The sequence below is a fragment of the Triturus cristatus genome, chromosome 3_1 (genome assembly GCF_964204655.1).
Source record: "Triturus cristatus chromosome 3_1, aTriCri1.1, whole genome shotgun sequence".
In the NCBI taxonomy this organism is placed as follows: domain Eukaryota; kingdom Metazoa; phylum Chordata; class Amphibia; order Caudata; family Salamandridae; genus Triturus; species Triturus cristatus.
Window position 1 is genome coordinate 743297946 of NC_140583.1, and position 26752 is coordinate 743324697.

Genomic DNA, 26752 nt, shown 5'->3' on the forward strand with positions numbered 1-26752 from the left:
ATCCTAGGACCGGTTTCGGGGTTTCACCCCTTATCAGCAAGGATAGCTTGAATCCAGTGGCACGGTGATCCCAGGCCACACGTCTGGGCATACCCGGTGAACTTAGGACAAGAAGCAAAAGAAACACAATTTATGGACGGAATGCAGAACAAATTAAATCATTCACACCCAGCCAAGAGATCTGGGTTAAATCCATCATTCTTTTGCTCACCATGCCACCCCAGTTTAGATCTTGCTATTTACAAATCAATCTTGACCCTGAGCCTCATGGGAACAGTCCAGCCCGAACTGCCAAGCCAGGTCCTCCCTGGACCGGAAACAAGCATCCCAGGACCGGTTTCGGGGTTTCACCCCTTATCAGCAAGGATAGCTTGAATCCAGTGGCACAGTGATCCCAGGCCCCACGTCTGGGCCGAAAGACACACAATTGATGGACGGAATGCAGAAAAAATTAAAACATTTACACCCAGTCACGAGATATGGGTTAAATCCATCATTCTTTTGCTTAACATCCCACCCCAGTTTAGACCCGGCCATATACAAATCAGTCTTGACCCTGTGCCTCATGGGAACAGTCCAGCCCGAACTGTCAAGTCAGGTCCTCCCTGGACCGGAAACAAGCATCCTAGGACCGGTATCGGGCTTTCACCCCTCTTCAGCCAGGATAGCTTGATTCCAGTGGCACAGTGAGCACAGGGCCCACGTCTGGGCATACCTGGGGCACTTGAAGCGAGAAAGCAAAAGACACACAACTGATGGACGGAATGCAGAACAAATCAAAACATTTACCCCCAGTCACGAGATATGGGTTAAATCCATCATTCTTTTGCTTACCATCCCACCCCAGTTTAGACCTGGCATATATAAATCAGTCTTGACCCTGTGCCTCATGGGAACAGTCCAGCCCGAACTGCTTAGCCAGGTCCTCCCTGGACCGGAAACAAGCATCAGATGTGAGGTTGAACTTTCCAGAAGGTGATGAAGAAATTTGATCCTAGAGTGAAGTGTCTATGTCTTTCACATACAACGTATCTGAGCGCAGTCAGAATATATTTCATATTCTCATACTAATAGGAGGGTAATAGGTACAAAGAATAGTTAACAAAAATCAAATAGTGTTTTTTCAGACCCTATTACCCATGCAATGCAACAATAAATTACTATCAAAGGTTACATATTTATAAATGATAATGGTTGTCATTTTAATTAGAGTGCAGGTGGTGGAGTCTGTTTAGCTTAACTCTGCCCTAAATAGGTCGAAAAAAGAAAAGTCCAGCGCAAAAGGCACAGCGAAAAACTGCAAATGTATTTCCTTACATTAAATAAATTCACATCTTACGCTAAAACATTTAATTTTGAAAAATGTGTTATAAATTGTAATTCCCTTCGAACCATAAATCTAATCGGTGCCTCGTTATGATATCTAAACCATTACAGTGGAATATATAAAAGTCAGGCGTACATTTCCTAAATCTTGCAATACGAACTGCCACTGTTCAATAGACATGCATTTTATATATTCAAAAAAGAAATAAAAGTTGGAAAAAGGTTGGATACAAATAATTAATAAAATCTTAGCAATCTGCCATCGATATATAATAGATTGAATGTACCTACAAACTTTGTTTGCATTCTCGTTCTTCAGCACTTGTATGAACAGAAGGTGGACGTGCACAGACAATCCGTGTACGGGGAGCTGTTCAGTGTATGGAAGTGGACACTTCCTCAGCTTTGATGGGGGCAAGTTTGACTTCACGAGCAACTGTGATTACATTCTGACCCAGGTACTGTGACCATAACTTGAGTATTTTTTTCTTAATCGCTCATTCTGTCTGTAATTGTTTTTAAAAGAACGCATTTCTTGATAGTAATATGTATACCTTCAGTTTATGGTCCACCAGTATTCAAACCTGAATTTTAAAAATAGAACAACGAAGAATGCAAAAAAGCCTTAGAAAATATTGACGCTGTTTGGCTGATTCAAATGTACAAAATACTAAGAAGAAACATGAAAACTACAGGAGAAAATAAGTAATTGCAATGCTCTGTGTAAAACTGTGAATGAAATATAGCGGATAGCTAGACTGTCCCACAATTCTCAGGCACCCTAACAATGTCAACATTTTTGTTTCTGGATAAAGTGCTCCAAATAGTTTGTACTCAGGGAAACACATATTTATCTTTCACCTGTGCGCCCTTCGGCATAAGGCTGTTGTTACCGATGTCTAGTCGTATGTATGCAAAGAAATGCAACTTCTGAAACTTCCATTACCATTCCAAATTTTGTGTACATGGCATATGAATACACCATCTTGATGGTTATAGGTAAAATCTCTTCTGTTCTTTGCCTCATTCTATGTATCACCTAAGTGTAGTATAGAAGACGAGGGAAACACAAATTGCAATGTATTTATCTACTCAAGATTTTGTATGTAAGTTATTCTCACCGTAAACAGCAAAAATATATCAAGACATGTATCCTTGAAGTAAACACTGCTGCTCACTCGAAATGGAACCTCCTTGTAAATAGAAGCCGGACAACAAAATATTTTAGATGAGCACGATTACAATATCTTGTTCTTAGTAAGGTAGAGCTTGGTGCAAACACCTTTTACTACTGTGTCATGAAAACAGAAATGAGGAGGTAGTCATGCGTGACAAGAATATGAGTACATATTTTTTGTGCCATATTTTCTTGAAGTAGTGAGGTGTTGCTTTTTTGTGCTATACAGTTTTTGTGTTATTTCACATTGTTATTTTCCTGTTGCTCTGTAATTGTTGTGTTGCATTCGTTTTTTCTCAGTTTTAATGTGCCATGTTACTTTTTTTCTGTTATTTTATTTTGTGTTATTGTGTTGTGTTTGAGTGTGCTCTTTCATTTCCCAAAGATATCAACACATTCTGCTACATTTACTCCCAGAAGCAGCATATCCCTTTAAGGTTACAGTAACAAACAACCATTTACCACTGTCTATGATGGTAGAATACTGCTGCTACTACAACTATTTAGGACATCAATCGGCCCAAAACTGTGGCAGAAACGATATTTAGATTAGCACTTGTAGGCCCAAATTCACTACCAATCCCACACTACGCAGCTCAGAACCCACATTTCCTGTGCTGTATTGCGTGAGAGTGAGAGAGCAGGAAAGCATCATATTTACAGATATGGCACTAGCCTGCTCTCTCCCTAGTGCCAACACACAGGCAGGCTGCTGAGCACCACACACAGACCTTTGTAACATAGTGCAAAGGGGCCTGCATGAGTCTAGCATAGGTTTTGTACTGGAAGGGTACCGTTCCAGTACAAAATACTATTCTTAGTCTGACTTTAAAACTTTTCCTTCCTTGGATGTGTGTTGTACAGTGCAGCAGACACTGCAAAGTGGGAAAAGTTAGGAGAAATAAAAGCATTTCTCCTTTTTAACAGCTGCTTTACAGTGGCGTAATTTTTGACACAAAACCCTGTGTACTATTGTTAGTATATAGGGTTTTGCATCAAAAACCATGCGTGGTTGCATGGAACCCCCATGGACCAGCCATGGAACACCCTCTTCACATAGAATAACACAAAGCAGTGCTTTGCGCTGGTTTGCTTTACTTTTTCCTACAAACCAATTCAAATACTAATTAGTGTTGATTTGTAAACCCCCAAAAAGACTTTGAGTCGGGTCTTCATTAAAAAAGTAATGCACACCTTACTCAAAACCTTTGCAAATCTGGACCAAAGTGCTTATTTGGGCCATATCATATAAAGTGAGCACCGGAAGTGCTTATTTATGACAGGATTCGAACACAAGTTTGGGCTGACGTGTCTTAATTATCTGAAGATTAGGTGCAGTGCTATCGTACCATCTAAGAGGCTTTTTTATGATTTGGTGGGCGGAGGTAAGTTCATCAGGGATATGGAGTCATTTACTCTCTCACTCTGATGACGACCCCACTCACCAAACTTAGAAAAGACCCCCAAGCTGCCTGTCATTCCTGAAGTATTGTCAGGAACCACCGCCCTAGTGGTTAAGATCAATCCCTTTTTGAGTTTGAAGCATCTCTCTGTCAAGATGATGGTGCCGGACGTCAAACTTATTATTATTTTTTTTTTCAAGAATCAAATCCTGAAGTGGGATTTTGTTTTTAAAAATAAAAAGAGGGCCAGGGGAGCATTAGATAGTTTTCACTGCACCTTACTGCTAGGTCTTTCCTGGCAGCGACAGGCAGTGAAAACCAACCTGCATGTCCACCCATCCATAAGGTGCAGGAACTGCCCAAACGGAAGGTGGTCCCTAAGAGCCTTTGGATGATGGCTCCCATATACTGTGCCATGGATGCCTCAAACAAAAGTGACAAACCGGCGGTGCAATGGCCTTGTAAATCAGGCCCTCAGTTTCTAGTAATGCTTTTCTAATGATACAACTCTCTCTCTTTCTTTATATATAAAACACAGTCATGCTGTCGTCCTTTTTTAATAAAACCACTCGAACAGCTAGAAGATTTCTTGTTACCCATTTTTGCAGTTTGTTTGATGTTGGGAGTAGTCAGGTCCATTGCACTATATATTTTCATTAAAAAGGGGAGTGTGGGCCAGCATTAACCAGATTCAATATGTATTTAACTTTTCTTACAGAAATTCATGCCCAATCCTTTTTTAATGTTCACTCGTTATTGAGGTGCAACATTGCTGTGCCTCAATACATAGAAATGCAAAAGATGGCACATACATTGTGAACTAATACTTTCTTTAAAAAGGAGGTTAGAGGGTTACAAATACATAGGAGGAATACGTATAAAGTGTATATGTGAATGTTGCAGAAAACTAACACAGAGAACTGTTTTTCGAAATTAATTGTACTTACACCTTAAGAAATAGTCATTCTATGAATTGATTGTGATGAAATGGTAAATGGCATTCATCTTGTACATTTTCGTTGAGCAGTGTAAGCGGAATGGCCTCTCAGTCATGGTATTCCATGAAATGAACTTTCTGTGAAATTGCATACAGCCATGTGTATGTGCCTATCGCTTGGTTCTTCCATGAATACAAGTGTACATTTTCCTTATGGTGTGTACTGTTTTCTGTCTTAAATAACCAAGATAAACTGTCATTATATTACGTGACTTATTGAACAGAAACTTTTCCAACTGTTGTTAAACACTTTCTTCCTGTTTTATTTTAGGACTTTTGCCCCAACAATCCAAATGGGGGCACCTTCCGAATCATAAGTGAGGTCACCAGCTGTGGTAGTACAACAGCAATCTGCTCCATGACGGTCAGAATTAAAATAGAGGTTAGTCTCCCCCCGGAGTCATGTCTGTGCCATATTTTACATTTTACAGTTTGAAGAGAAAGTTTATTAAGAGTAAGTGAAAACAAAGGTAAGTAATGCAATACAATGAGAAGTAAACATACAATGAAATTGCAAGGATGGATTCATTAGCTGAAGAAAGAGGGGATATACAGTAAGCCTGGGCGGTAAATTTCGTTCCGCTCGCAGAATTTGCGGAATTTGGGTAATTTCGCGTTCCGCGGAGAACGCGGAATTGGCCAAAATTCTGCGTTCCGCGTAATTTTTTGCTTGTTCGCGTTGTCAAAATGCGTGTTCGCGAGATATTTCCCCCCAAGCATGCAAACAGCTGTTGCGAACAGGAAAAAGGCATCGTGAACAAGCAATCCCTCATGTTCGTGGAATTTCTGCTTGCTCATGGAGATTTTTTACCGTTTTCCGGAGCTTTGCGTAGTGCGACTATGCAAATTCCGCCCACCCCTAATATACAGGGGAGGATACAAACAGTCTGGTGTATACATAAATCAGTCAATACAATATACATAAAAATTATAACATTATTAACAATAGGACATCTATTAAACCTGTTTTTTTGAATAAGGGGCAAGTCAAAAAGGTTGAAGAACTTCTTGTTGAGCAGGTGTTCGTGTAAAAGACTGCTTTGTGTGGTTATCTAAAAACCTGGTATCTGGAAACCATAATATTAAAACATTTCCCAGCAAGGTACATGGTGCACATATGCATTATCAAATCTATGATTTGGGTAAACAGCATACCACGATGCTTGAAAAGATAATGCAACTGTTGATAATAAATCCAATATTCTTACATTAAATGAATGAGCATTTCAAATATCAGATCAACTGCCTAAGAATATGTTAATAATTGAAAAAGGTGTGGTGGAACCTGCTTCCAAAAATTATGAATGAAGGGACAGGTGGAAAGTAAGTATTGTCTGAGGAGCATGTCCAACATATATCAGGAAGCTCTGGGTGCATTTTATATAATGGCATAGGAGAAAGGAGAGGCATGTAAATACGAAGAAAAGTGTTTGTGTAATATTGGCTGCCCTAGAGGATTTCCTAATCTTGATGCAAATTTTCTCCCAGAAGAAAGTAGACCATTCTATGCCTAAATCATATTCCCTAGATAACTCTGTGCTAGATTTACCACTATCTGAAGTGGAGGAATGCAATTAAGAATCAATAGTAGATGCTTTGGGATTGGTGAGCAAAAGGGTATGCAGTCTATTAGCGAGGGCTGAAGCAGAGAAAAGGGTAGACTGAAAGTGAGTGTAAGCAGTGGAAAAACCCTGGTGTAAGAGTTGAAACTTATGTTGAAAAGAAAAGGGAAGGTCAAAAAGAAGATGGGCCCGTGAAAGCTGTATGAGAACATTACATTAAAAAAGCTGATGAAGCCCCTTCTCCTCCTGGATTTCCAAATAAATGTGTTTAATATTAATTAGTATGGATTTATTATGCCAGATGGTGGAATGAAGAAAAGTGCTTAGATCTATGAGAACAGAAGAAGATATAGACTCCAACAACGTATATGAGTGTTTAAGTATAAGCGTGGAAAGTGTTTGTGGCTTACGTGTAAAAGATAAGTATTCATGAAAAGTAAAAGGCAAAGGAAAATATTCTTCACGGTCGACCCACGTTGAACACTCTATTAGAGAATCTGAAAGCCAATAAAAAGCTTAGAGGAGAAAAAAAGCCTTATGGTACCTATACAAATCAAGGAAATTTGCCATGCCTTCCAATTTTGGATGAGTTCGTTTTAACAGTGACATACAAGGTTTTTTGATTATTCCAAAGGAACAAAGAAAGCACAGAATTGATGTTTTTGAAAGATTTGAGAGGTATATGTAGTGGGATCTTAGAGAGGGTATATAATCTAATGGGAACCAACATAATTTTAACAGTATTAAGGCATCCCCACCAAGAGGGGTGTAAGGGGTGGCATCTATTAACTAGAGTAGTTAGCTTATAAAGACATTTTCTATTTTCAAGGAGAATGGATTTTTAGGTGAATGTGTAAATCATAAACCAAGATATTTTATACGATGAGGACTCCACAAATATTTGCAGCTAAAAAATCATTTAAAAAAGTATATTTAGTCAAGGGTAATATCTCACATTTATTAATATTCAGCTTGTATACAGATACTGACCTGGTATCCGTATACAAGGCTGCAAAATAAATAATAAAACATCATCAACATACACTGCTAGTTTAATTTGATGATTGTTAAAGGCAAATCCATGAATATCTTCATTTTGACATATTTTAGACGAAAAAGGTTCCAACGCTAAATTAAAAAGAAAAGGCGACAGAGGACATCCCTGATGAACACCTTCCCTAAAGTAAAATATGAAGAGATAAGGCCATTAGCAATAATGGCTGCTTGAGGGGATAAATAGAGAAGAGAAATGAGAGAAATTATTTTTGGTCCAAATCCAAACCATTTAAGCATAAGAAAAATAAAAGTCCAATAAACTCGATCAAAGGCTTTCTCTGCTTCTAGGGCAATAGCTGCAAGAGACTCGGAGAAATGTGCAGATTTTGCTAGGATGTTTAAAATAGGGTATTATTTGAAATATATCTTCCCTTAACAAAGACTGTTTGTTCCTTACCAAGTAATTTAGAGAGATATGATTCCAAGCATGAAGCCAGAGCTTTTCTTTCAGTAATGAGGATCCTTTCGTTTCGTGGATGTAAGGCAAATTAGAGCATCCATAAAAGAAACAGTAGGAATCCATGAATGTAAAAAAGAGGTTGTAAGAGCATGTAATTTAGGGAGAAGTAACTGAGCAAAATGTGTAAAAAATTCAACTGTAAATCCATCAGGACCCCGGGCCTTATCTTTTTTTAAGTATGTTCAGTGCAGCTTGAAGTTCTAGTTGTGTCACATCAGACAGACTCTAATATCACAAAATCAAGCTGAGTATCAGAAGGTTGTGAGATAGCAGAGAGATAGTGAATGATGTTAGAATCATAAGTTAAATCAATCATTCATAAAACTGGACAAACTCATCTAAGATATCGGAGTCTCTGTATTCCAGATACTGCTTCGTAGCCATGATTGAGTCAATTTTGAATTTATTACTTCTGATCTTAAGATAATTTGCCAACAAGCTGCCCGATTTGTTTTGGCCACCATAAATATTAGCACTGTATTTTTATAGATAAATTAACGCATTGCCTGTCAACAGTTTATTAAATGGAAGTTTAGTACTGATAAGTTCAGGACAAACACTTTCTTGAGGGTCAGAAAAGGGAACATTAGTCAGGTCTACCCGTCCTTTCGTCTCTTCTTCTATCCGGAAGATACAATCATGTATGTCAATCTCATCATTATAAGAAGGGAGGGGTATTAATGTGGCTGGGTTTAGAGTGGCACATCATTTAATCGTAATAAGTTTAGTGAAAAGCATTAGCTCATAACCTGTAAGACGTGCACTGGTGAGGTGCTGTGTCTTTGTCTTATACAAAAGTGTATCCACAGCATGGGGTACCATAACTGGTAGGTCAGTATGAAGTACAAGTCCAGCCGATTGTCTTATCGAGACAGCCACAGCCGCGACCGCCCTTAGACAGTTCCGGAGGGCTCGTGCAACAGGTTTAAGCACAGCAGAGAACTAAGCACACGGCCAATGGTTATCTCCAAATTTTTGTTTTAGAACAGAAAGCGCACAACCAGCCTTCTCATGGACGTAAAATACAAATGGCTTGCTGTAGTTAGGCGTGTCAAGCACTGGAGCCAAGCAAAGCATACTTTTTAATTGCTCAAAAGACTGCTGACATTCAGGCGTCCAAGGCAAGGGCTCATGCACATCTTTAGTAGTCCGTGCAAGCAGGGGTTTGGTTAGTAGGGAATAATTTGGAATCCACTGGCGACAGTAGGAAGTAATGCCAATAAAAGCGTGCACATCTTTTTGAGTTTGTGGAATGGGCATTTTAACAATGTTACTGATGCGCTCAGGGGTCAATCTCCTACCCTCCTTTGACAGTAGGTGACCTAAGTAGGTGACCTCCTGTCGGCAATACTGATATTTGGAAAGGGATAATTTATGGCCATGTTGAGCTAAATGTAACAACAATTAAACAGTACTGCCTCTGCAACCCTATTCTGTATCCGAGGCGATGAGCAAGTCACCAGCATACTGAAGCAATACATTACCTGTTGGGAGTGACAAGGAATCAAGCTGACCTTCCAATGCCTGACTATAGATACTCGGACTCTCTGTATAGCCTTAAGGAGCGCAACAGAATCTAAAGTGTCTACCAGCTAGGGTGAACCCAAACAGATACCTGCTGTCAGGATGAATGGGGATACTGAAGAATGCGTTTTTCAAGTCGATAACAGAAAAGTATGTAGCAGAAGAAGGAATTATTGTCAAAAGAGTCGTAATGTCAGGAACCACCAGAAACTGGGGAATCGCTATTTTATTAACTGCATGCAAATCAATCACAAAGCGATAAATATCTGCATCATCATCAGAGGAACCCGAAGGTGTCCTTTTGAGAATGGGAAGACTTGGGCTATTACAAACATAAGCATTTGTCTCCTCAACCACTCCTTTCTCAATCAAGTCCTGTACGATTTGTAATAAAGCTCACTCACCTGCCTGCGGTATTTTATACTGAGAGATGCGAGGCAAAATGGCATTTTCTTTAACTCGGATCGAAAATGGCAGTATCTGTAACAATCTCACATCTGTGTCGCCTGTCGCCCAAAGAGTTGGTGGCACATCTTTAAACTCTGCAGGAAGAGGTGGATCTTTGGATAAAAACTGCGTACCGAGCACGACATCCGGACCCATTGTCATGTAAACACCTGCCGGAGAGCAATAAATCGTAACATGCAATTTCTTCAACAAGTCCAAGCCCATCAAATTTTCCACACAATTAGACATCAGCAAGAATGACTAATCCTCAGTGAAAGAACCAATGGTCAACGCAAGAGGTTTGGAAATGGGGCTTACAACCGGTACACCAGAAAAACCTACCAAAACATTATTATGGCCAGACAGAGCCACCTCGGGGACCAAGGAATGAGAAATAGAACTGTTTGTCGCACCTGTATCTGACTTTTGACCAAGTTGATCTTCAGATATCAGAACTGGTCCCTCACTCTGTCCCTGGCTGTCCTAGCTGTAAGACATCCCTGTTACCTCATCCGTGTCAAAATCATCATGAAAAAACTGTCCTCCCCAGGGATCAGCGAAATAATTCTGGTCAGATTGACCCTGCGAGTCCACAGAATTCTGAGCCCTGTCCTGGCACCAGCTCCTCGACCTCATCCACGAGAGCCTCATGCTCTCGGGACCGCCACTTTCTGCAAAAGCACCGGACACTCAGTACGCCAGTGTCCCTTCTCTTTACAATACACGCACTGATCCGGCCCTAAAGGTGTAGTATTTTGCGGCCTGCTGGTGTGTGGAAGCTGTCGGGCAGAACCACCACATCCTCTACCATCCCCCCTAGAAGCCTGCTGCAGCAACACCTTTGTCTTCAAATCCTTGTGCTTCTTCTCCGACCTCTCCTCATTCTCATTTTCCCTGTGGTCATAGTACTGCGCCATATTCAGAATGACAGAAGGGGAAGATGTGGACCAGGTACTCTCAGAAGCCTGCAATCGGGTCGCAATCTCAGGAAGCAAATTGGAAACAAACCTGTTAACAAACAGTCACACAGCCCCTTCGATCGACAAATCCTGACCACTATAATCCAGAAACACACCTTCAAACCGAGTAAAAAAATGAGCCACACTCTCATCTTTCTTCTGATGGCAAGCATGTCCCAATCGACTTTTCTCGGAGGGATAAGAGAATGCATATACGTAATGATACGGCCTGGCAAAGCTAGTATCTCTGCTCTAGGCTTATCACCTAGCCTCTGTTCCTGATCCCATACCCTAATTTGGTGCTATGTGTCACCCAATTCTGCAACATGATCCTGTGTGTGCACTTGTCTCCAAATATCCACCGGGACCAGCAACCCAAAGAACATTTCAATATTAGCAAGTGTCATCACTGTGGAAGAGGCTGCCTCAGTCAATTCTTTATAATATGCAGTAGGATTTTTCCTAGGGTCAAGTAACTGAGTCGTAAGGGACAAAACCTCATTCCTTTTCCATGGAGTATAAACCCACTGTTCTTGGAAACAGGGCGCTACACTTGTAACGTTATCATGCTGATCCCTTAGCTCTGGGATTTCAGGATGATAGATAGGATGAACCTCTTGCATCGGAAACTGGAATACCGGGGTGGGACTCTTCTCAAGCAGTATACCCCCATAAGCAACCACTGTCGCAACATTACTAAAAACTTGACTAGGCGCCATATCAGTAACATATACATGATCTTTAATATCATATGGAATTCGCGGTGCTGCATCGTTAAAAAACACTGCTTCCAAAGACCGATCAAAGAAGCCTACATCTGCTTCAGGGCATGCTGTTGTACAAAAGGCTCATAATCTTTCATCACACTCCACTCATTTTCCACACCATAAATGGGATTTTGGGTCCACTGCGCAGCCTGATTAGCCACTACCTTTTACTCTGCATCCCCCATCTCCGATCGCACATACGGACCCATTCACTCTTTAAACTTCATCCAATCTCTATCCTCAAATCCACGTACCATTGTCCCACTACTCTGTAATGTCGGGGAATGGAAGAACACAGTGGGAGCAGAAACAGAAGTATCAGGCACTAACGTCACTGCTGGCTGCGTTGCTGGTGTAAGAGCTGGCGAAAGAGATGCCAAAGCAACAGGTGTGGCAGGAGTACTAACAGTCACAGTTGCCAAAGACGGCTAGGACAAGGAAAGGATGGGAGGTGCTGTGGCCAAGACAGTCTGATCAACAGTAACAGAAGCAGAAACAGCAGAGACAGAAGAACTGGGTAGCTAGGCCTGTGAGGGAAGAGCAGGATATATCCTCTGCAGGGCATATGGGGTTGGGGTTGAGTATCTAGCAATTGTTCCACAAACGTATCATTTTCTTCTTGGGTCACATAAGATTTATCAATCTGTAATCGAAACCTTCTATCTTCACTTTCAATCCCTATCTCTTGTTTCTCTCTATCATGTGCTAATGCTCTCTAGGCCAATGTTTTAATTCTCACCTTCCAGGCCTCTTTCTCTGCTTTCATTTGTTTCTGTTTAGCCTTCTTTTGCCACGTTCGAAGAATATAGGCTGTCTACTTGCAAACAACTTCTCCTGTAAAAACCCAATTTTGTCAGTAGTGGCATCACCACATTACTACCAGTAGTCTCCAGTAGATTTATAATATGTCCACAAATATCAGATAAATATGAACATATAACAAACAAGTTCTTGTTCATAATTGATGGAGGTGTTTCCTCATTTTGTGTATAAACAAGTCCACCAAGTGATTGTTTGTCCACTCCCTCAAAACCGACCCATCCGGGTACCAGAATCTTGCCGCTAAGGTTCATAGTCACAAAATGTCCTAAAAGTTAAATTACCATCAATCAGTAGAGGAGCTCCATAAAAAAAAATTTCTGACACATTTTGACCCCTTCCTCTGGTGTTCCTCAGGACTTGATAACAAGGACGTTGAGCACATGTAACTTAAACTGGAATGTCACAGGGCAAGCGGGCATAAAATGTTTTTAATATTGCACCAATTGTTCAAAAGAATAGTGCACAAAGTTGCTCATTAGTTGGAATTAATCCAAGGACCTTTATAATGTGTAATATCTGTACCACTCTTCCGCTATGCCTCTCCTGGCCATGTCTGTGACACCGGCTGCGGAGCACATGCACTGTGTATGTTGCTCAAGTGTGCAGGCAAGGCATGATGTATGGACAATTCATGCTGTTTAAAAGCATCATGGACCTTTGCATTTTCCTCAGGGACAGTACAACTTTTTCTCCCTATCAGTCACTTGACTTGGTTAATCTCTTTAATTTCAGAATGAGAAATGTAACTTCTGAAATATTTCTCTATAAAATCTAAACTCATTGCCTCACATATTGGAGAGCAAAATACACAGATTGAGGTGACGTCACAACCCTTTAAATGGCTCATCATCATGACTGCTTCATTATCATTGATTCTTTTACTCTTGAAGCCAAATACTAGGGAAAAATGCTTTGATATTTTATGCTGTAATCGATATTGCTACTGAAAGCTGAACTTCACAATGTGACTATCATGGTTTCCACCATCACTTGTGAATAATGTAATGCAATTTCCTTGGAAAGATTCAGCAAAACTGAGATGTTTATTTTTCCTGAATATTCTAGTAGCCAAGGTATACAAGACTAATGTGAATGGAATTGTGGTTGATTGTGAAAACTGTGAAAACTAATGAAGATCATTTTACTCAAAATGCTTGGTTGTGGTCACAGGCAGGAATTATTATGAGACTTGGTTGGCTGTGGTCCAACCTCGTGGGCTAAATTTAAGATTTCCTGCTGCAACAAGCAATGTTATTTTGCTACTTCCATCTGAATCTTTTATGCCCCTGTTGTAACCTTGAAGGTGATGCCACCCTTTGATCTTTTTTTCCTCCCTATACTCCGTAAGCCTCACCAACTTCTATGGACAACATTTCAACATTGTTTGTTCCAGACATATTAGAGAATCTGCTGCTGCCAGCTTAGAGATATTTTGTGTGTATACGCCAGCATCTAGAGTACTGTTTTAAACATTCTGCCACCACTTAGATTATGATATATGTGAGCAGTGCTATGACTACTGGCAGGCTAATCCTGGCTACTGAGACAGTGATCGACAAAGCAATACTGTCAGCAGTAGTGGCATTTAAAGCAGCACCCACATCTGGTTTGATCTCAGACTTAAATGCCTTATAATTATATGAACATCCAGATGCCAACCTGATTCCATAGCATCTTCCATGTCTTCTCAAACATTCCACAATTACTTTTATTCTCGTTGCCAATCTTGTGCTTGCTGATGCAAACAGATGTACATGTGAACAAAATTAGCCCAGCAAAGTTTGCTGTTGTACCAGTGATGTTCTGAATCTCCAAGCCTTAAAGTAAGCTTCCTCTCCACAAATATTGGAATAGTGATTCTGTCAATTGGCACTCTTGTAAAGCGTGTCTGGATGCCTTTGGGAATTAAACCACTTCTGGTGAAGAAAAAGTGAATAGCACCAAAAACGACCTAAGTGGAACTCCAGAAGGGCAGGACTCAGTAGAGAGGACCCAAAAACACCTGGACAGAAACACTGCGGAATACTGGTTAGAATAGAATAGGGTAAAACTAAGAGCGTGCACAGAATCAAGAAGCAAGTGTGATAAAACTTTCCTCTATTCCTCCTCCCCGTAAATACCCTTATTTGGACCTCGAAGTAAAAGGGCTGTCACAGAAAGGTATTGCTGCCATGATGGTGTCGGCAGTCAAGGAAAAACAGTATTGACAGGACTCCATTTTGGATTGGGAGATATTAAATCTTCCAAGATGACGCCTGCCAGCTCGGAACATCATGGAAGCAAGCAGTAGAAAGCAGAACTCATACTTCGCCCAACCACCAACTTCCTAAATGTACACAGCAGTCCCGAATGCCCCTAAGCAAGACCGCCGCCTCTACTCGATAGGATCCACATCCTGCACGCTGCATGGAGGTGAAAATGAAGAAGCAGTGAATGTGAGCTGAAAAGCTCCCAACAGATTAATTCTATTCAAATCCTTATTCAGGATCATTTATGTGCATTATCATGTAAGAAAAGAGTGATTCCCTGTCACCAGAGGCGTGTTCTGGATCATTTCTAAACACCAACTTGTGTGCGGGGACTGAATCCTTTCCACCAGAACCATATTCTGAATCGTCACTGCAAACCAGAATATACGTAAAGAGTGATTTCTTTCCATTTGAGACTGATCCTAGATGATCCTTGCATGCCATTATGTATGCAAAGAGTGATTCTTTTCCGCCAGAAAATTATTCTGGATCATCTCTGCACACCATGATGTATACAAAGAGTGATTCCTTTCCACAAGAGACATATTCTGGATCATCTCTTCACACCATGATGTATGCAAAGAGTGATTCCTCACAACAAGACATTTATTTTGGATCATCCCTCCACACTGTGATGTATGCAAAAAGTTATTCTTTTCCACCGGATACTTATTGTGGCTCATCCCTTCACTTCATAATGTATGAAAAGACTCATGATTTACTTTTCACAGAGACTTGTTTTGGATCATCCACACACATCATAATGTAAGCAAAGTGTTATGATTTATTTCTATCAGGGAGCGATTCTGGGTCATCGCTGCAAAAGATGGTGTATGCAGAATTTCTCCTTTGTATTAGAGACTTATGGTAGATCAACCCTGCACACCACAATGTGTGCAAAGAACGATTCATTCATTCCAGAGAAATTATTCGAATCATCCCTGCACACCATGAATTAAAGCGGTGTCAAAACTCAGGCAAGTTTTTCTGTTACAATGAAGAAAGTTCGGACCTACATGTCTTATCTTAACTTAGAAAATCCTGCTTGCTAGAAAGGACATTTTCAGTGGAGCATGAAGTTTGAAGTTTTTTCTCTGGAGCCACATAGGAGCAGGGGGAGGTGCTTGTAAGGTATCTTGTAGTCTCAATTGTTTCCTGAGACACAGGCTCTGAACAGTTGATGCCTTTTTAAAAACAAGCATTACAAATGCAATAGGTCTCGCCTTTGATTAAGTTAAAGCCATTTGCTTTGCTAATGGTATTGTATAGCAAAGCAAATGGCTTTAACTTAATGAAAGGCGAGACCTATTGCATTCTAAATGCTTGTTTGTATAGCGCTTTACACCGCCATAAGAACGCTGACAGCACTAAAGGGAACAAGCCATACAGGAATGAAAGCGGAGTCTTTTTGTCAGAGTTGCCGACTTTAGAAGTCGGGACACCTAGGTTCTAGTCTCAGCGTCGGTTCAACGTTCCATGCTTCAGTAAAATCACTTAGGGCCTCATGTAGGTGGGCTTGTATTTACCACTTCATAAATACAGACTCATACCGAATCGGTATTTATGAAGTGGTAAATGCTATGTAGGTAATGAGTCGGTAATAATTACTGAATCGGTAAAATTCGGTAATTACCGAATCGGTATTTACCGATTCGGTAATGAGGCATACCTTCCCATTGATGGGAAGGTATGCCTCATTACCGAATCGGTAAATACCGATTCGGTAATGGGGGGAACACATGCAAGGGTGGCAGGGTGTCACATTGACACCCTGTTGCACCCCTGATTCGGCCATGTGTGCACATGTGGCACACATACATGCCCTAAGGGCATGTATGTCTGCCACATTGCACACTTCTAAGCGCTTTAAAATGCTTAAACACATCCATTCATTATTTACCACCAACTATTAGTTGGTGGTAAATACCGACTCCAAACAACACCCACACACTCCCCCTACATCTCATTTCTGTATTCGGAATTTACCGAATCGGTAAAATTACCGATTCGGTAATTTTACCGATTCGATAAATTACCGAATACAGAAATTCACCCCCTACATACCAAAAGCCAAAATACCGGTCGGTAACGGTATAATTACCGAAAATCGGCCGTTACCGACCGGTATTTGGCTACCTACATGAGGCCCTTAATATCAATGTGCCCAAAATATTTTTTTTTTAAACGGTAAGTTGAATAAGAATGAGCGGTAGTGTGGGTGAATGAACGGTAGGGTGGGAGAATGAGCTGTAGGGAGAATGAGCGATAGGGTGGGAGAATGAGCGGTAGGGTGGGTGAATGAGCAGTCAGGTTGGAGAATGAGCGGTAGGGAGAATGAGTGATAGGGTGTTAGAATGAGCAGTAGGGTGGGATAAGGAGCAGTAGGAAGGGAGAATAAGCATTAGGGCGAACGAATGAGAAGTAGGGTGGGAGAATGAGTGATAGAGCAGGAAAAGGAGCAGGAGGGTGGGAGAATGAGCGGTAGGGTGGAAGATTGAGGGGGTAGGAGAAACAGGGGTAGGAAGAATGAGTGGTAGGGCGGGAGAATGAGCGGTAGCGAGAATGAGCAGCAGGGTGGGGGAATGAGGGTGGGAGAATGAGCTGTATGGTAGGAAAATTAGTGGTAAGGTGGAATAATATGCAGGAGGGTGGGAGACTGAGTGGTAGGGAGAATGAGCGGGAGGAAGAATGAGTGATAGGGTGAGGGAAAGAGGGTGGGAGAATGAGCGGTGAGGTGGGAGAATGAGCAGTAGGGTGGGAGAATGAGTGGTAGGGAGAATGAGTGGTAGGGTGGGAGAATGATTGGTAGGGAGAATGAGTGGTTGGGGAGAATGAGCGATAGGGCAGGAGAATGAGCAGTAGGGTGGGAGAATGAACGGACGAGTGGGAGAATGGGCGGAAGGGAGAATTAGCTGTAGGGTGGGAGGATGAGCGGTAAGGTGGGGGAATGACCGGTAGGAAGAATGAGCAGAAGAGAGAATGAGTTGTAGGGAGAATGAGCTGTAGGGTGGGAGAATGAGCGGAAGGGTAGGAGAATGAGCGGAAGGGAGAATGAGCTGTGGGGTGGGAGAATGATTGGTAGGGAGAATGAGTGGTTGGGGAGAATGAGTGATAGGGCAGGAGAATCAGCTGTAGGGTGGGAGAATGAGCGGAAGAGTGGGAGAATGAGCGGAAGGGAGAATTAGCTGTAGGGTGGGAGGATGAGCGGTAAGGTGGGGGAATGACCGGTAGGGAGAATGAGCAGAAGAGAGAATGAGTTGTAGGGAGAATGAGCTGTAGGGTGGGAGAATGAGCGGAAGGGTAGGAGAATGAGCGGAAGGGAGAATGAGCTATGGGGTGGGAGAATGAGCGGAAGGGAGAATGAGCGGTAGGGAGAATGAGCTGTAGGGTGGGAGAATGAGAGGTTGGGTGGCAGTGAAACTGGGCGAGAATGAGGTGAGAGTGAGATAGTAGAGATACAGTTTACCAAAGGAGAGTGGGAGGTAAGCAGAATATTGGAAGAGATGGAGTGAACTAATGAGAGACTGAGGTGCAAAGAATGCTAGGAGAAATGGAGGAGAGAGTAAAGTTGTCAGAACAAGTAGCAGAGGTGTGAGGGAACATGGCAGAGGCGAGAGAACAGGAGACATAAGTTTGAGTGTGAAAAGGAAACTCAAAGAAATGGATGAAACCAGAGGACAGAAGTGGAGTTAAAATGAGAACTGGGAGAGAGAGGAGAGCAGCATGAGGGAGTGAGGAAAAGTGGGAGAGAGATGAGAGCAGCATGGGGGAGTGAGGAAAACTGTGAGAGAGAGGAGAACAGGATGGGGAGTGAGGAAATATGTGAGAGAGAGGAGTAAAGGGTGGAGAAGCAAGGAAAACTGGTAGAGAGAGGAGAGCAGTATGGGAGAGTGAGGAAAACTGTGAGAGAGCGGAGATCAGGATGGGGAAGCGAGGAAAACTTGGATAGAGAGGAGACCAGGGTGGGGGAGAGAGGATAACTGGGTGAGAGAATAGGGTGAGGAGCAGGGGAAACTGTGAGAGAGAGGAGAACAGGGTGGGGGAGTGAGGAAAACTGGGAGAGAGAGAGCAGGGTGGTGGAGCGAGGGAAACTGTGAGAGAGAGGAGAACAGGGTGGGGGACTGAGGAAAACTGGGAGAGGAGAGCAGCATGGGGAGTGAGGAAAGCTGTGAGAGAGAGGAGAACAGAATGGGGAAGCGAGGAAAACTGTGGGAGAGAGCAGGGTGGGGAAGGGGGAAAACCATGAAAAACAGAAATAAGAGTGACAGAGGTAAAGGCCAGCAGCGCCAGTGACAGGGGGGCTTCAGTATATTGACGAGGAGCAGCAGTGCTGGAAGAAAGATTGGCTGGGTGATGTGGGGAAAGCTGGAAAGGTGATGAAAGAGTCAGGCTAAAGATGGGCAGCAGACTTGGAAAGATGGGATGGAGAAAAGTGAAGGATAAAAATGACCAGTAAGAAGGGCCATTGGTGCTGTACAAAAAAAGCATATTTAACAGCACAGAGGCCCCACCTCTGCATGCCATGTCTGCTGTGCTCGCAGCCTCGTGACTGTGCCCTGGGGCCCACGCACCGAGCACTCCTTGGCCCCAGTTTGTAAATCACTGACGCCAAATATTTCTTGATAAGCCCGGATGGGGGGGTGATAGGATACGGGGGCCCTTGACAGTACACTCCTAGGGGCCCCTACGGTTTTGCTCTGCCACTAATATTGACATATTTACAACAAATTCATCCTTGTAACTTATTTGTGTGATAATGCTAACAGGCACTGTGAAAGCCAATAGTTCTGGCTTATTTTAGGCGCCTCTTGGTAGTTGTGTTATTTATTTATTTGAGGAGTATTCTATAGCTCGAACATGACCCCTACGGGGTTCAGAGCGCTGTGTAAAAAGCATACATGTTAAATAGCATCACACGAAAACAATTCGCGGAGAGGCTGAGAGAGCTGCTGAAGGCGCCAGCAGTGTAAAGTGCGGGACGGTTATCCACAGCTCTGTAAAGCGTCTGGTTTGTGTGCTTTAAGCCATGAGGCTGGTGGGGGCTTTATAAAACGATGTCAATAAAATGTCCAGCCTATCTGCCGCTCCAGGTATCACCATCTAGTAGCGAGAGGCAGTGAGGGAGGCTGGGGCAGACAGTGTAGGATATATGTGCCTTCAGGCTCTGCTGCAAAGGGCGGGGGAGTTCAGAGCGATGAATCACCCCAGACTGGGGTTCAAGGGAGGTAAGGAGGGGGGGCTCCGGAGATGGAAGAGACAGGCGGAGGGGGGCTGACGGAAGACATATGGGGGAGAGGAGGCACAGAGAGGGCGCCGGTGAAGGGAGAGATGGATGGAGAGAGAGGGCCCGTGGTATGAGGTAGGAGGGATGTAGAGAGGGGGGTGGAGGGCACCTTCGCATCCTGCCTTCTCAGCTCTAATTAGGAGAGAGCTCATGGCGTGAGTTGCGAGGGATTAATGCAGCGCGTGCGCAGCTTTCCAAAAACAATGGGTCCTGGAGACGGGCCCCGCATGACAGCTGCCCCACCCCCACATTACTCCCCCTGCCATGCAGGACCCTCAGCCTAAAGTCCCCACATTGCCACAGCATACAACCCCCCCTCATTACATCCCCTCAATCATACAACTTTCGCAGCCCCACCATACAGGACCGCTACAGTGCCCCATTAGAGCAAACTTGCCATATAGTAAACAAGCGCTGTCCCGAAAGTGAAAGAGGACCGCGCTGCAGCCAAAGCATGGGGATCTCTTGTCTTTATGGGGCCATGTGTTTAAACACATGGCCCCATAAAGATAAGAAAGTGCTTCACGACAGCAGTGAAGCAGGCGACCCAGTCCGGATTGCAAGCCAAAGGGTGGCAACCAAAAACCCTCATTTATAATGGCAGGCCACCGTTTAGCATAAACAGTGACGCCGGACAATGGAAATGAGGGGCGGGGCTTCAAGCCCTCTACTGGAACTCCTCATTAGCAATGAATCTCGCCTAACGAGCTACGCATGTGCGCAGCAACGCTGGGCAAGACCTAAAAAGCTATAGATCAGCCGGAGACTAGAGGACCTGTCAGGCCATGTCATCCTTGCTCTGAAGGATTATCTGCTTTATTCCAAGCTATTACTGCATGTTTTGCTATGTATATCTGCTCTTGCATTTTGCCCATGTAATGATATGCAGCCCATTGTGAGAGTGTGGTCTAGCACATTACTGTTAGGAGAACTTTAGTCACTTTCTAAATGTCTTCGCTTATAGTAGAATTGGCGTGAGTAGAATTCTACATTTGAGGTTACGGTCACTATTTCAAGAAATATGTTTTAGTTTTAATGTTCATTATCCGTTGTTAGTGTTATACTTGTGCTTGCTTTTTGAGCTTGTCCCCATACAAAAACATTTTATGATGGTGATAATTACTTTTAAATCTTCTTTTTAAGGTCAAATTATAAATTGGTTTTAGCACTAGTGCAGTATTACTTCACACGATATTACCAGTGCTGCATGGATTGCTATTTCTGGTGTACAATCATAACATGGCGTTACTCACAATTTGGAGTGTGCAATATTCTTGTAACTTGCTTTTGCATAATTATGTGAAATTCTTAAACAAATATGCAAAATTACCCACAGTGGTATTAGTGCTATATTTTGCAAAGATGTCTATTTTAGATATAAGCCCATATTTTGTGCAAAAAATGGAGCAAATAAAACTCAAATGCCACGAACAACAGCTGCTCCTGTTATGGCTGTTCACGTTGTACTTGGTATCTGCACTCAAATTTTGCATCACAGGATGTAACAATATAGTTTTGTGAATTTTGTTTAACAAGCGTAACTCTTAAACCATGAGATTGTGCCTGTGTAATTGAGATTTTCTCCAGACATGCTCAATCCTCTATAGATGTATGTGGAATGGGTAATAACTTGTAGAAGTTCTTTATGCTATTTCTGAATCCCTGATTTTTTGCAAGCACAATTTTTAGCCGGTGTGTCGACTTAGAATTTAGCACTGTGTCACCCATGGTAGTATGGTGATATAGCATGCGAGCTTACCGGATGCTTTATAATGCTGATTTGTGCACAAGTCAGTATTAAGGCCCCACTTGTAATTGCGTTTAGGTCCCTGACTACCGCTTCCGTAGACTATCATTGGCACTTATTGCTTATTTTGCCTATTTCCGCTCAAAACTTTAAAAAAACATATCTCCAATTTCCCTTGCTGGTCTTTTGTTGTTTTAATGTCATTTAGCTTATCAAATCATTTTCTCTTTTTAAAACATATAGTAAAATGTTTATTGTGTTGTATTTCTGACTTTTTATTATTTTGTTTCATTGAAATGCTTTACACATTTTCATTTAATTACGCCTGGCCTCTCTGTGCCTTAGCTACCAGTGGTTGAGCTCAGGTTTAGATTTGTGTATTAGCACATTAAAGCCTGACAAACTTGCTTTATCAATGCTTGTGCTTCATGAGAGTTGTTGATTACTCCTTCTAGACAACTGAAATTCGTCTTCTTGAAGGCCGGATTCAGATGGTGCGTACCAGTCAGAATTCAACTGTCGTGCCATATAAGTTGTCGGTCAGGGGCATCTATTTAGTGATCACAATGTCCAACGGAGTGACTGTCATGTGGGATCAGAGGACAACCTTGCAAGTAAAGCTGGAAGCCTCCTTCATAGTAAGTATACTGAAGTTAGAATCAATTGAAACATGTATAAAGTCATCAATCATAGGTTCTGGAACCAGCACCACTTGTAAGTCAATCTTCAGTTGGGTACAAAAACATGGCAAGCCTCAAGGGTCAGAGGTTTATAGAGGTCCGGGAAGATTGCACCTATGTTCCTGTGACTACTTGAGAAGAATGTGACCCTGGGAATGTTTCTTCTAATATGCTTCAGTTTTCCAGCGTTTTTTGGTACATTTCTTCATGGCGCTTCATATCTACTGCCACTTCAAGATGTTGAGTGACTATCGCTTTTATTGCTTTGCATTCAGAGAGGAATTTTACTGGCTGATATGCAAAACGTAGAAGAATATTATTGGATACAAAAGATGGGTTCCAATCAATTGTTTCTAATAAAAAATATTTATTTAAAACTGTACCGGGGAAGATGTTTAAATAGGTTTCCAATAAATAATATAGTTCCTATGTGAACATGTAATATATCTATTTACATTATTTAAAACTTTTATTCCATCCTTAGCCATTTTGAATTTCACATAAATACCAGTGGAGTAGCAAGGGGGGGAGAAATGCCCCGGGCGACAACAGTTTCGGGGATGGCAGTCTCCCCCCACCCTCTCACTCGTACCAGGGGATGTTGTGGGGCTGCAGCCATACGGAAATTGCACAAGCACCCTTCCGGCCATTGTGGGGATCCGTCAGCACCATACCCTTCCAGCTCTTAATGCTGCCATGGGCGACAAACGCCTGGGCGGACAATAGTCTAGCTATGCCACTGATAAGTACATTTAACTAACTATGGGGCATATTTACAAGCTGGCGATCAAAAATTATCGTTGCTTTTGCGGCCGTTTTCGGCCAAAAAGCAGCGATAATTGTATCGCCTAATTAGCAAGGCCACGCTAACGCGTGAAACCTTGCTTTAGCGTGGGGATTCCTAGCGCCCAGCTTTGCATCTCTAATGAGATGCAAAGTGGGCGTTCCTGACCTAACATGACAGGAGAAATGTCGCTAAGCGACATTTCTCCTATCATCAAGCCCCACGCTATGAAGCATAGCGGCAGGAAAAGTAGCGATAACCTCTGTTATCGCTACTTTCCTTACGCCTGCTTCAGGACTGACTTAGCCATGATATCCTATGGAAGGTGGATACCATGGCTAAGTTTGTGAGTCCCTATCAGCAAGCTAACGCCACACTACATGAGATTATCACTGGGTTTCCAGTAATAATCTCACGTTAGGCAGTTAGCGCTAGGATTTTTATTGCTGAGGAAATAAGCGTTGCTAATAGCACGCTATCTCAGCGATAAAAATCCACGTGTAAAAAGGGCCAGATGTATGAATTCCAGAAACCCTGTATTCTATTAATCCATCAGGGCAAAGTGATAAAGTGTTTGTATGGAAGTGGTATATTAGTAGTGATAAGTAGGGACCTACCACTAGTGATAAGGTCCGAACAAAATAAAGGGTTTGATCAATATCTCAATAAATTATTCTCTTGTGTGTAAAGCACATAAACACCAAAACATTAAATAAGTAAAACACAATAAACAATAAAAATCCAACTTCAATTTGAAACATAGATTATATTTTTATGAACAAATACACACCAAAACGTCAAAATTCCAATGTCCGGAACCAAAGATATTAGTTTTTAAAGATTAAAAGTAGCACTTGGAAGCAAATAGCACTCAAAGGGTTAAAAAAAATATATAACACTTTAACACTTAGTTCCAGAAGTGTTTCTTGATGCAGGAAAATGGTCCACAGCACCAGTCAAGGGTTCAGATGCTTTGGTTTGCCTCTTGGGGTCTGGGACTACTACTTCCACATAACACCAGATCAATTTATGGAGCATTTTACAAAAGTTGCTCCAAACTTCTTCAAACTTCTGGAACTTCTTCCAGAAAGTCTCTATAAGGGTTCAAAGTGTCCACAACACTAATCCACTGGTCAAGCATCTATGAAATGGTCCTTGGGATGTTGGGGCTACAATTCTTGGTGGAGATGGTGCAGGTGAGCTCTGTTAACCTTTTGCTTTCAGGAAGTCTACCCCTTAATCCTTGTGAAGCCAGGCAAAAGTCCTTCAGGTGCAGTCCTTCAGAGTGCAATTCTTTCGGTGCAGGTCAGGGTTACAGCAGGGCAGTCCTTCTTCTCCTTGCAGTTTTTCAGAGGGATCTGAGTTATTTGGTAACTCTGCCATATTTATTCAGAGATTCTGGGTGTCAAGCAGTGGTGCACCCCTGACCATTGGGGTGCAGTCTATCATCCAGATGTATGACCACTTCCTCCAAAGTGTGGCATATTGTTGCCCCAGAAAGCATTCTTCTTCCAAAATCCAAGATGGAGACAAATTCTACTGAAGGGTTAGAGCAGACTAAGCCATCCCACTAGCATGGCTACATTTCACTAACACACCCCTTCTACCCCCTCACTAATCTAATTACTGGGGCACCTGTTTGGCTGGGGGTGCCGAATGTGGGTGTGAAGTTGTGTACTGTCCAAACTGTCCTACTCATATTCAAATGAGGGAATCCCTTTGTCTTACAGATGTGGGCACAGAAGCAAAGAAGTTGTCAAGAGTCACACTGTCATTGTGCCCTCTAATAGCAGCCCTCTGGAGGGGGGGAAGGGTTACCATGGATCCCCACAGACATACCCTTGCAGGCGTGTGCAGTCACTCACTCTAAACCCCCTCCAAAGTGCAGTTGGGTTGCCGCCAGCACAGTGAAAAATTGAGAAACTTCAAAGCAGCTGCTCTATTTTTCACCTGATTGTAATGTCTCCAGGGCAGCGCCAGTTTGGGGCTGGCCTGGGGGCAGTGCATTCACTATACTACGGCGCATTGTCCTGGTTAGTGTTGGGTGCACCTTTTGAAAGATGCACCCAGTGCTCTAATAGATAAATACGTCCATACCATAATACGACCCTTGGTGTTTTGAAATCTCGCAACAACCGCCTAACCACTTCAGTTTATTCTTGGGAATAACTATGAGTAAACTTAAACACTTTATTCAAGCCGTGGTGTGGAGGGTGCATAGCTCTTTTCTCTGTTTCTTTGAGGGTATCCGGATGGAAGAGTTCACTTGATAAGTAAAACAACAGTGAATTCACCAGAATTTTCAAATTTTTATAATGTTTCTGTAGACATTAAAATTGTGGCTAACACATTATTCTGAAATTAAATAATTTATCATTAGATTACATGTACTTGAAAATGAATGACTGGGATTGGGGATGAGACATCGAGCGGCACAGATGTTGAGGCTCTCAGCTATGGAGTTTCTCTAAGCCAAGATGCTTGATGCTAGTCACTCCCCTTTAAATCATGCCGTGGTCCCAGATGTTGCCTGTTCAAAGAAGGAATAGAAAGCAGCTGCGGTCATTTTCACATTCGTTTCAATTTCTTTTCATTTTAATGCAAGGTCAGTAGTGCCACTGTGAGGTAAGGTGTTTCGAGGTCAACTCACTCAACAGAAATATCAGGATGTGGCCACTAGATAGTAAATTCCGCTGCTTTTCTCACCTGGGAGACTAATGGCCTAATGAGTCGAGGAGCTGAGTTATTCTGTGCCACTTCAGTGGTCCCGTCAGCAAAGGAGGGCGCTAGTGGGTCCTGCCAAAGAGGCTGCATTGCTGTTTCCTGTGTTTGTGCCTGCTCTGTGCACCTGCTCACAAGTTGAAAGACGAGTCCTGTGCAGGAAACAGGTGACACCAGAAAGGACTAGGGTGTGGAGTTCGAACTACCTTTTCCAGAATCTCAGGTTCACTGGAGAGGTGAGGTGTTAGATTCGACACGGAAAAATAAGAAAACATTTAAGGAAAATGCAAATCCATGCAGTGTGAGAAGCAATCGCTTTTAGAAATGTATCATTCTGTTAGCAAGGCCTGCTCACCTGCTCCCTGCCTAGCCTCCATGTTTCAACTTCTTTAAAATGGTCTGATAATCGAAATGCCACATCCACGTGCTAAGTATTTTTCCTTTTTATTAAAACAAATCTTACTCTTTTCCAAGGGCATCGTCTGTGGTCTTTGTGGCAACTTCGATGGCAGTGCCAGCAATGACTTCACAACACTTGGCCAGTCGTTAGAGTCCAATGCCCAAAACTTTGGCAACAGCTGGAAGGTTTTGAACAGCTGTCCGAATGCGGTGGTATCCAGTCCCTGCTCCAGTAACCCCTACAGAGAGGTGTGGGCTCAGCGCCACTGCTCCATCCTAAGGAGCGACGTCTTCCAAGCCTGCCACGTCATGGTGAGTGCGTCGGCTTCCGTTCTGGCTTGGGAATATAGTAAAATGGTGACAGTAAAATGTTATTTTGGGCTATGAG

The 26752-nt window shown here is 42.5% G+C and overlaps 1 protein-coding gene across 1 annotated transcript in view; it reads left to right on the forward strand.

The window, feature by feature from the left end:
* Positions 1 to 26752, forward strand: part of LOC146860906 (mucin-5B-like) — an 814361-nt gene that overhangs the window by 610903 nt on the left and 176706 nt on the right. Inside the window, exons 20-23 of the mRNA XM_085644901.1 lie at positions 1646 to 1784; positions 5175 to 5285; positions 22236 to 22418; positions 26440 to 26676. Coding sequence (XP_085501027.1) covers positions 1646 to 1784; positions 5175 to 5285; positions 22236 to 22418; positions 26440 to 26676 — 670 coding nt within the window. The remainder of the gene's footprint in view (positions 1 to 1645; positions 1785 to 5174; positions 5286 to 22235; positions 22419 to 26439; positions 26677 to 26752) is intronic.